The 10,704-nt window shown below is 48.6% G+C and overlaps 1 protein-coding gene across 1 annotated transcript in view; it reads right to left on the bottom strand.

Annotated features, from left to right (window-relative positions):
* Unc45b (unc-45 myosin chaperone B) overlaps positions 1-8,061 on the bottom strand; it is a 29,161-nt gene extending 21,100 nt beyond the window's left edge. The window contains exons 1-7 of the mRNA XM_021176635.1: positions 7,955-8,061; positions 7,467-7,634; positions 6,915-6,951; positions 5,963-6,138; positions 4,008-4,097; positions 1,971-2,138; positions 1,274-1,442 (exon numbers count right to left, since the gene is read on the bottom strand). Coding sequence (XP_021032294.1) covers positions 1,274-1,442; positions 1,971-2,138; positions 4,008-4,097; positions 5,963-6,138; positions 6,915-6,951; positions 7,467-7,634 — 808 coding nt within the window. The 5' untranslated portion in view covers positions 7,955-8,061. The remainder of the gene's footprint in view (positions 1-1,273; positions 1,443-1,970; positions 2,139-4,007; positions 4,098-5,962; positions 6,139-6,914; positions 6,952-7,466; positions 7,635-7,954) is intronic.
* Positions 8,062-10,704: the final 2,643 nt, after the last annotated feature.

Genomic DNA, 10,704 nt, shown 5'->3' with positions numbered 1-10,704 from the left:
CCTTCCTTCCTTCTTTAACTCCTTATCCTCCTACTCCTCCTTCTCTTTCCCCTCTTCTTCCTCTTCCCTCTCCCCTCCTCTTCCTATTCACCATGAGGTAAGAAGCCTCCCCTGTGCCTGCTCCCACAACATGATGTCTGATGTTCAGCTCAAGTGCATGATGCCGAGCAACCACTGGATACAACCGCTGAGCATTCAAGCAAAATAGATCCTTCCTTAAGCTGTTGTCTGGTGTCAGGGTCTTGGCCATACAAAAGTAACTGGTACAGTGAGTATGTGAATTTCCTGTCTGTCTCACACATCTTCCCCTCTGGCCACTGAACACTGTCTCACCCCACAGCCCTTTATCCTCAAACAGCTCCTGCTCTTGGAAAGCCCCTTATTGCCAGGCAATGCCTGACTGGCAGTGACCCACAAACATTTTGTTTAGCTTTAATAAACTTTGTTTTGTTTTGTTTTTTGATACAAGGTTTCTCTGTGTAGCCCAGGCTGTCCTGGAACTTGCACTGTAAACCAGGCTAACCTTGAACTCAGAGATCCTCCTGCTTCTGCCTCCCAAGTGCTGGGGTTAAAGGTATGTACCACCACCACCACCTAGCTCAGTTTCCAGGTTGTTTTGTTTTGTTTTGGTTTGGTTTGGTTTGGTTTGGTTTGGTTTGTTTGTTTGTTTTGTTTTTCAAGACAGGGTTCCTCTGTATAGCCCTGGCTGTCCTGGAACTCACTTTGTAGACCAGGCTGGCCTTGAACTCAGAAATCTGCCTGCCTCTGCCTCTCGAGTGCTGGGACTAAAAGCGTGCACCACCATGCCCGGCCAGTTTCCAGTTTTTAATTGATATTTATGTAAGTATATTTACATGGCTAGGAAGAGACAGGAGGGATCCAGTGGATCGTCTGAATGAGTTCAGAGTTTGTTTGGGGCAACATTTTTCTTCCTTACAGATTTCTGTATCTGTCCAAGTCTCGCCAGTGAGCTCCCATTACATTGTAATGAAATACGAATAACCCAAATTTACCATTTTAACTATTTTTAAGTACAAAATCGAGTGGCATTGAACACAGTCACACTGATATGAGCCATCACCACCATGGCTCCTTCCAGGCTGAAAAATGGACAACCTTGCACTCAGCAGTGTATACCACTTCCATTTGTATCACCCCAGCACACATACTAAAATCAAGCTGGTCCACCCGTGCACACAGGAATTGCCAGTGTAAGGTGGTGACTGGCTCTGCCTTGGATCCACATGATCCAGAACAGAAGAATATCTCCTACCTAGAACCAAGGCCTCCTCCTTCCCACGATGCTCTCTCTTGTCCTCCCCAGACAGGGAGTCAATGATGGCCTGGAGCAGGTTGCAGACAGCCAGGGACATCTCTTCATTCTCCAGGGCCATGAGGCTGCAGATTCTGTCTATGCAGACTGCATGCAGGATCGCGGTGGCCTAGAACCCAGCAGGAACAGTCAGAAACCCTGCCCCTCTCGTCAGCTTGGCATCCAGGTTAAGAGGTGGGTGGTAACCATCCTACCCACTTCATGCTATAGGGAAGTGGGGCCCACAGGCTGGGGAACTTCCTCCAGGAGACTCCGAGCTATGTCACCCCATGCTGGATGGAGTCTTGGGGGCATTGAGTCCATGCCTGGGCAGGACCTCAGTGAGATATAAGTGTAGAAAATAATGCAAAGGCTGAATATGAAGAAATACGCATTACAATGCTTTCACATTCAGCTCTTCTTGCAATCAACTTTCAACAAACACCCCTGCATAGTCGAGCCCACTTCCAGCTTGCAGGGAAAGGGCTCGGAGCACTCTTGAGCCGTGATTCACATGAGCCAGGCTGGGAGGCAAGAGACCCTTGAGGCTCTGTCTCAAGTTCTATTCGTGCCAACCACAGTCCCGACCACGTGCCACCCTCTGCTTCCTTGGACCAGCTGCCATCTTCACCACCTATCCCAAGCCCCAGGCCCTCACCCTAGCTCTGTGGCCACTGCACATGCCAGACAGCGTCCGCACGGCCGCTAGCACCAGCTCAGGCCGCTGGGTGTTCATAAGCTGCAGCAGCAGAGCCACTCCATTGCTTTGGAAGATCCTCTCAGCCCCCGCTTCTTCACGGCCCAGGACAATAAGGTTGTTGGCAGCCTGAGGGAGAAGCAATGGAGGTTGTATCCAGAGGGAGGCTTTGACCATGAACCCAGTACAGGGGTTAGTAGACAGACTGTATCTTCAGAAGTTTGGTCTATTCTCCCCTCCTGGTTGCCTGGTCTCCTCTTGACTGCCTGTAGGACACATCCCCCTTCTGCTGCCTGTGGATCAAGATGTAGAACTCTCAGCTCCTTCTCCGGCACCATGTCTGTCTGCATTCTGCCATGTCTCCTGCCATGATGATAATGGACTAAATCTCTGAACCTGTAAGCCAACGCTAATTAAATGTTTTCCTTTATAAGAGCTGCCTTGGGCATGGTGTCTCTTCACAGCAACGGAAACCCTCGCTAAGACAGTAGGTAAGTGGCTGAGACTTCAGGCAAATGTGACCTGAACATTGCTATAAGCTGAGGGCATTGTGCTGTTCCAAACAACACTGCTTTATCCATGACAACTCATTAGGTCCTCGGAGAAGCTGTAAAGTACATTTTTGTATCGTGTGAATTCATTGGTCACAGAATGAATACACTGCCCCTCTTTGGGCATCGGCATCCAAGCTCTGACAGAAATAAATGCAAAATATTTCGATGTTCACTCGAAGACTGGAGAGAAACATGAGACAGATCAAACCGTTTGGTTACGATGACTGTTACCAGTAAATATTTCAATTTTTTTTAAAATGTGTCAGCATGACCTCTTGGCAGTGTTCCTAAATGAAACAAAGCATTATTTGAATGTGCCAGTGTTTCTTGGGATCAAAATTACAGTGAGGCAAGTTAGATATCCCTCATAGGTGTAAAACTTGAGACAACAAATAGCTCAATATCCAGATGAGTGATGTTTAATGAAATACTTTTTAATCAGAATCAAGGCCAAAATTTCAATAAACAAAATATCTGATTTTAAACAACAGTGTCATTCGGCCCTGCTGTTTAATTTGCCACAATGACTTCACCCCAGTCTTGGCCCTTCTTATGGTTAATGCCAGTTTCTTTCTTCCTTCCTTCCTTTCTTTTTTCTTTTTTCTTTTTCTTTTTAAGTTCTATGCTTTATAATTTATTTATTATGGGGGAACTATAGGTTAAAGATACCCTGCAGAACTTGGTTTTCTTCTTCCACCACGGGAATCAAACTCAGGTTGTCAGACATGGCAAGAGGCACCTTTACCCTCTGGCTATCTCACTGACCACTTCTGGTAGCCTAGACTGGCCTCAGAGGCCTCAGGTAGCAGAGGCTAGCCTTGAACGCCTGATCCTCTGACCTCCACATTCTACATGTTGAGGTTAAAGGCATATGCCTGACTCCGACTTAATGCCTTTTGCTCTCTGGGAGGTTTGAAGTCTCTCTAAGAGACTCTCTTCTCCTTTTAGGGAATTGTTGTAGAAAATTAAAATGCCAAAGAACAGAAGCAAGTCTAGAGTAGGGCTCTCCGATGGGATTCTGCAAGGTGAGTGTGTTCTGTGGCTGTACTGCCCGTCTTGCTTGTACCTGTGGCTACAACACACTTAAAGTTTGTTCAGTAGAACCTGGGAACACATTTCCTATTTCACACTTTGCGTTGGCTTATCTTGGTCTTACTGTGTAGCCTAGGCTGGCCTTGAATTCATGATCAACCCGACTTAGGTCACAGGCTCCACTCTGCCTGGATGTTTTCACTCCAGTGTGTGTAATGTATGTACAAAATAGGTGACTGTGACTATATGTGGTTGTTGTAGTGCAGTTTTCTAATGAGATTAACCCGGAGCGGAGCCAAGGTTTCTCCATAGTCATGGTTATCGCCCTTTTACCATCCCAGGCCAAGGAATCCTTTCATGGGAGCCGCGTGGGGAGAGCGCCCTCTGCTGGCAGGAATGACGTATCACTCACCTTCTCTCGCTTATCAGCCTCGCTGTTTTCGTTCAGAAGAATTTCAAACATCGTCTGTACCCTGGAGTCTGTAGAAAACTGCACACGGAGCTGAAGAGAGAGAGCCCTAAGTGAAGCAGGCAGCTAGTGCACACCTAGTCTTCATATATTCAAGTCAGAAAAAAGATCTAATCTGAACCCTAGCGCATCCGTTCATTTTTGAACAAATGCGGGGAGGGTGTGCGTGTGAGATAGCTCAGCTGGCAAAGGTTTTTGCAGAGCAAACCCTGAGACCTAAGCTGATTGCAAAACTCTCAGGGTTGGGAAGTGAAAACCAGCCTTCACCTCCTCTGCCTCCATACCCCCTTCATAATAACGATTAGTGATGATGATGATGATGATGATGCTAATAATAATAATTTTAACGTTAACTGAATGACCACTTTATGCCAGGCACTGTTCTAGATGCCACAGATAGAAAGGTGTACCAAGGAGCAGAGATAGTGTCTCATGCCTTTAATCCCAGCACTCAGGAAGCAGAAGCAGGCAGATCCCTATGAGTTCAAGGCCAGCCTAGTCTACACAGTGAGCTCTAGGACAGCCAGAGCTGCATAGAGAGACTCTGGTCCCAAATAAGAATCTCATAAACAATCAGCTATTAGACATTGAATTGGAAATTAAGTTAGAAATCTATAGCCAGGCAGTGGTGGTGCACACCTTTAATCCCAGCACTCGGGAGGCAGAGGCAAGCGGATTTCTGAGTTCGAGGCCAGCCTGGTCTACAAAGTGAGTTCCAGGACAGCCAGGGCTACACAGAGAAACCCTGTCTCGAAAAACCAAAAATAATAATAATAATAATTAAAAAAAGAAAAAAGAAAAGAAATCTATCTCCAGGCTAATAAACCAGAAGTAAGGGCTGGAGAAATGGCTCAGTGGTTAAGAGCACTGACTGCTCTTCCAGAGGTCATGAGTTCAAATTCCAGCAACCACATGGTGGCTCATAACCATCTGTGATGAGATCTGATGCCTTTTTCTGGGGTGTCTGAAGATAACTACAGTGTACATGTATATATAATACATAATTAAATAAACGAACAAACCAGAAGTAAAGTTCAGACATTTCACCAGGTGAGTGGAAACCATTCTGTTTGGGGATCTAGACCCTCACACAGCCCACCCTGGGCCACTCTGAATCTTTCATAAGGTGGTCTAAGTGACCATCTGCCTGCTCCCTCCATGCCTCCTACAGCTGAGAACTTTTGCTCCTCCCTCCTGCTTGTGTGAGCTCATCTGTTTGGGTGGGCAGGCTCCTCCTTCACCCACCCCTTTTCTCATCTCTCCCTCCTTTTCATTCCCCCGCCACACACACACACACACACACACACACTGAGTCTGAGTGACATGGTCCAGCCACACAGGATGCCTTGGAGCAGAGGGCTGAGTGAGTTACTGCTCTCCTGCTCTTTCATACAGGAGAAAGCCGACATGTCTAAGGGGTCAACCAGAGAGAAGTCAATAGCTGAGCCAGGGGAGGATTCAGGGCTCCTTCTCTCTGGCTTGGGCTCTTCATGCCTTTATCCATCTACCCGGAAATGATCTAATGTTCCCACAGACTCTGACCCTCTAGTCCCCATTGGTCTTCCTGGTTCCCCAGGATTCCTGACTACTTTAATCCTCCTAGAGTCCTAATAACGGAGACTCACTAGGTGATCATAATTCATGTTCAAAGCTTCCATCTGAAATGTAGAAGAACTGTAGCCATGAGTAGATTGTGCTCTCACTCAGCACCACGGCTCTCTCCATCACTCACAAGCCGCCGTACTCGCCTAGCTGTTTCATGGAGCCCATGCTCTGCGCTATCTCTATTGAAACTGAAGAGACAGGGCTCATTCTGTCCTCCCATCTCAACCTCCCTAGCCCATCCCCCTAAGAACGGGATGGAAGCTGCCAACGTTCTCTGGAAGGGCCCAGCTTACCTGCTCTTGGATGCTGGTGTTGAGCCTCCGCAGTGTCTCCTGGAAGTTCTGGTTCCTTGGCTCCAGGGTAGCACAGCGCTGCACATCCTTGAATGCCTGGTCCAACTTGCCAAGATGCTCCAGTGCCTGGCATCGCCGATACAATGCTTTGATGTCAGCAGAGTTGATGTCAATGGCTACAGAGTGGGACAGACAGATCCTCAGGGAGGCTGGGCTACAAGACTGATCTCCCTATTCTACTGCCAGGAAGGATGCCCTCCTTATTTGAACTAGCTGGCTCATACCTTTTTTTTTTTTTTTTTTTTTTTTGATTGGGAGAAAGACCCGTAGAGTCTCAAGGTTGGCAAAAAGACAAGACTAAAAGTCCTCTCCCCCTGCATTCCCACCCCCCAGCAATATCCCCAACTTCTATCTGATTCCCAATGCTTCCCCGACCATTTTTATCAGGGTTCCATCTTACTGAGGATTGCATATCCCCAGAAATAGGGTGCTCCCCTCTTTCTGAGACAGCCAGGCAACTCCATCAATAAATCTGTCACAGCTGGACGGCTATGGAAACTTTTAATCCCAGCACTCGGGAGGCAGAGGCTGAACCTCTGTGAGTTCAAGACCAGCCTGGTCTACAGAGCTAGTTCCAAGACACCCAAAAACAAAGAAACAAACAAACAAAACAAACACCCTTCCCCTATTCCTACCCAAACTCCTCCCTGTACTTTTTTGTCTCCTTATCCTAGGTCTGGCTCTGAAGCCCCTACGGTGACACTAACCTTCCTTATCCCACCTGAGAGCTACCTTCCCTGAACTAACTACATATTGCCAGACGCTTCATTTCTTTCTCCAGTGGTTTCTTAGCCTTCAGAACCCACAGACTATCATAGCACATAATAACAGTGGAAGCCAGATCCAAGCTCCTGCTCAGCCATGCTGAGTGAGGGTAACGCGTGGAGCTCACCTCTGGAAGCATCCGAGGCTGCCTGGGCGTAGCTCTCCTGAGAAACAGGAACGAGAGACTCGATTAGAGATTAGCGAGGGCCCAGTGGAGGCAATCAGCATTCCCTAAGTGAGGGGAGGCGGGGGTTCTGCAGGTTATCAGGGGCTTGGGATGCACCCTGTGCCTGGTACAGAAAAGCACAGGCTGTAGTGTCAGGCAACCCTAGGTTTAAATGCCACCTCCTCTGTCACCGGGGGGAAGTTTGGTCAAGCTACTCCTGCTTTCTGAACCTTGGGTTTCTTGACTGAGATACGAGAATGAGAGCATAGGCTGTCGCAGGGCTCTCTTCAAAGGAGTGGCCCAACATATGAAAAGCACCTGTGTTGGGCCAACTGTGACTGGTGGATTCCTGCTTCTCTAGAGCAGTGTCTGGGGTAGCAGGAGGCACATTTGCCAACTCAAGGGTCTAGAGGGCATAGTGAGGATGATGATGGCTCACTTCCATCAGGCCATCACAACCTTGCCTCCAGCCTTAACCTCCCTCATCCCACCCACGCTGTCCTGTCCCCAGACCATTTTCAGGCCGCAGGCTGCCCGATTCCGGTAGAGTGTAGCCAACAGGGCCTTGTCCTTGGTCAGCTTCAGGGCCTGGCTGTAGCTCTTGGTGGCCGCCTTGTAATCCTGGAGCTGAAAATGCCGGTTCCCCTCCTCCTTCAGCTGTGCCGCTTCAGCCTCTGCCATCTGCGGGGACACCAACAGCCCTGTGTGGTCAGCCTTTTGCTGGACACCCAGGACAAGGCTTTTAGCCTGATAGCTAGGGCCCCAGGTTTCCCTCTTCGCAGTGTAGGATAGTAATTCTGCCGGCAAGGTATCCACTCCAGCCCCCCTAAATCCACTGACCACTCCTTCCAAAGGACATTGGTGTTCCTTTGGGGCTTGACTCCCACTGAAAGCGTTGTCAGAGTCCCTAAGCTTCCCTCTCTGTCTCTTTCAACCAAAGCAGGCCTGAAGGCTTGAAAGTCCTCCCATCTTCTCCTTACCCAGGCTCCCAGACTACTCACAGTCTTTCTGCACGATGCTTCCTCCTAGGCACTGCTCTGAGCTCTGCGGTCCACCTCAGACAGCTTGGTCTGCTGCTCCCAGCCCCCACCCTGCAGACTTTATCACCCCAGCCAGTGACTCCAGACTATATTTGGCCACAGGGGCAGGTGCTCCTGGAAGCTGTCATTGATACAGGGCCCTCCCCCTGCCTGGACTGGACATCCATGCCCACGTGAAGGGGGCGACTCGCCTCTGGCCCTCGAACACCTCCTTCAGGGGCAGTCCTGGAAGACTTTAGACTCATACCTCAAAGTGTGGGAGAAAGATCCAGAAGAGACAGGAATATCCCTTGGAGACTTGCCCTGCCTAAGCAAATTATAATGCCCCTTCCCCACCTCCGTTCCCAGATAAACAACCCTCCCCCCATCACCACTACTACTGCTATTTTGGGAGTAGAGTGACAGCTGAGGGGCTGATAGATTTGGACACACAGCAGCTGCCCAGGTCCCTCTGGAGACTTCCAGAAAGGACTCTCTGGAGGGAGAGGGAGAGCAGAGCAGAGGAAGATTCCTTCTTGCTTCTCTTCATACTTGTTCACAGCCCCAGAGGCATTTGCTCAAAAGACCCTGCTTTTGGAGAGCCCAGCAGGACTTGCTGACTCGTGTGTGAGCAGGTTGCTGTTTGAGCGTGCTTGTGTCTCATCCCTCCCTGTCTGCGTTGATGAACACACTCAGTCCCCCATCTGGCTGTGACTCCCTTGGATGTCGGCTCTCTTCCTCTGGATTAGACTCCATCCTCCTAAGTAAGGACTAAGTCAGACCTGGAATCCCCTGAGCTCAAGGACCGTAGCCCAACTTCCTTGGATCCAGATCTCTCCCAAGGACAAGAAGAGGCTCCCTCTACAGAAGTGGCCATCACCGTGGTAGACGGGTGTCTCTGGGAGCTGGCATTGCTTATTTCTCAGCCAACTTTAAAAGGCATCCCTCGTGGAGAGTCGGAACTCTCCGTCCTTCAGTGTCTGCTCCAGGAGGTCAAGATTGCTGATGGGGAACGTCTATCGCCATCCCAGGTACAAAGCCTGGGAGACAGTGCCCTGGTGTTTTGAATGAATGAATGAATGAATGAGTAGGGGGATAGATAGATGGATCTTCATTCTTATGCTCTGCTCCCCTCCCTTTTATTCTCCCCATACTTCCAGTATATTTCAAAACACACCTGAAAGATACTGAGGAAAAGCCACACGCAGGGACACCCACAATAGCCTCTGCAAGTGTGACTGTGAGTTTAGAATACGGATACACAACTATGTGACCTTGGACAGGTCCCACTGCCCTGTTCAATGAAAGGCCTAGTCCTAACATGTGAGCTTGTTTGTTTCTTGATTCTCTCACCTTTGTTTTCCAAGCTGCCTTCAGACTGGCTTCAAACTCCTAGACTTAAGCAATTCTCCTGCCTCGGCCACCTCTATGGAGGTGGAACCAGAGCTGTGTGCCATGTCCATCCTAACACACAGCTTCTGGATAGTGATGGGTAAGTGGGTGAGTGGATAGACAGATGCTCTGCTTTCATGGGATGGATCCCAAGCCTGGAACCTCATTTGTGGTCCAAGCAGTGAGGTATTGACAAAGGATCCCACAACAAGCAAAGAAGCTTTGGTTCTGTGGCGTTTGGATCAAGGGATCCTACGTTCAATTCCTGATTTCATAATTCAGTCCACAAGAGTTTCTTCTGTGTCCCCTATATACCGGGGGACATGACTGATAATGAGGAAATGACTGAAAATGCCGGAAAGCTTGGAAAACACAGGACAAGAAAGACAGGATCTCTGAAAAACCAAAAAAGAAAAAAGAAAAGAAAAAGAAAGAAAGAAAGAAAGAAAGAAAGAAAGAAAGAAAGAAAGAAAGAAAGAAAGAAAGAAAGACAGGGTCCTGGGAAAGGCTTCCCTCTGGCCTTCTTCAACTTTTATTAGTCTCTTTTGTTTGTTTGTTGTTTGTTTGTCTGAGACAGGGAGTTCCTTTGTAGACCTTCAATGTCCTGGAACTCACTCTGTAGACCAGGCTGGCTTTAAGTTCAGAGATCTATCTGCCTGTCTCTGTCTTGCAAGAGCCTGGATTAAAGGCATGTGCTACCACAACTGGCTTAATAGTTCCTTATAGGCTCTGTATTCTTTGAACTTATACACGAGGAGAGTAGAGACTCAAATCTGTCCATAAGAGTTCCAGACAGAATAAATTGCCTATGCAAAAGCAGATACAGGAGAGGGCCACACCTTGAAAGAGCTCAGAAAAAAATCCCAAGACAGCTGGGCACGGTGGCCATCCGATATTCCCAGCATCCCATCCTGGGAGGCACAGACAAGAGGATCATGGAGTTCAAGGTCTACTTAGGCTACACATCCTCAGCCTATCTCAATACATACATGCATACACACACACACACACACACACACACACACACTAAATCCCACAAGCCCACCTATAAATAAAGTTTCTGCCTCAACCCAATAGTTTTCTGGTTTGTATTTTCACCCCTGCTGCCTGGACCCCGAAGTGTCATCCTCCACCATCTCCTGCCTCTGTGAGCTAGGCGGGCAAATCAATTAACTTCTCTGGGTTTTGACTACTAAAATTGGCCAGAATCGCTACTGTGAAAAGACGCGGAAGGAGGCCACTATTGGCAATCCCGGCCTCCGAGAGCGGTTTGACTCCTCCGAACACGAGAGGGCGCTGCAGCCAGCGGTTGCCCGGCGCGACATGGACTTGACGCTCCG

Source organism: Mus caroli, chromosome 11 (assembly GCF_900094665.2).
Source record: "Mus caroli chromosome 11, CAROLI_EIJ_v1.1, whole genome shotgun sequence".
Taxonomy (NCBI): Eukaryota; Metazoa; Chordata; class Mammalia; order Rodentia; family Muridae; genus Mus; species Mus caroli.
The sequence above is the reverse complement of the archived record's forward strand: the minus strand, read 5'-3'. Positions and strand labels throughout refer to the sequence as shown.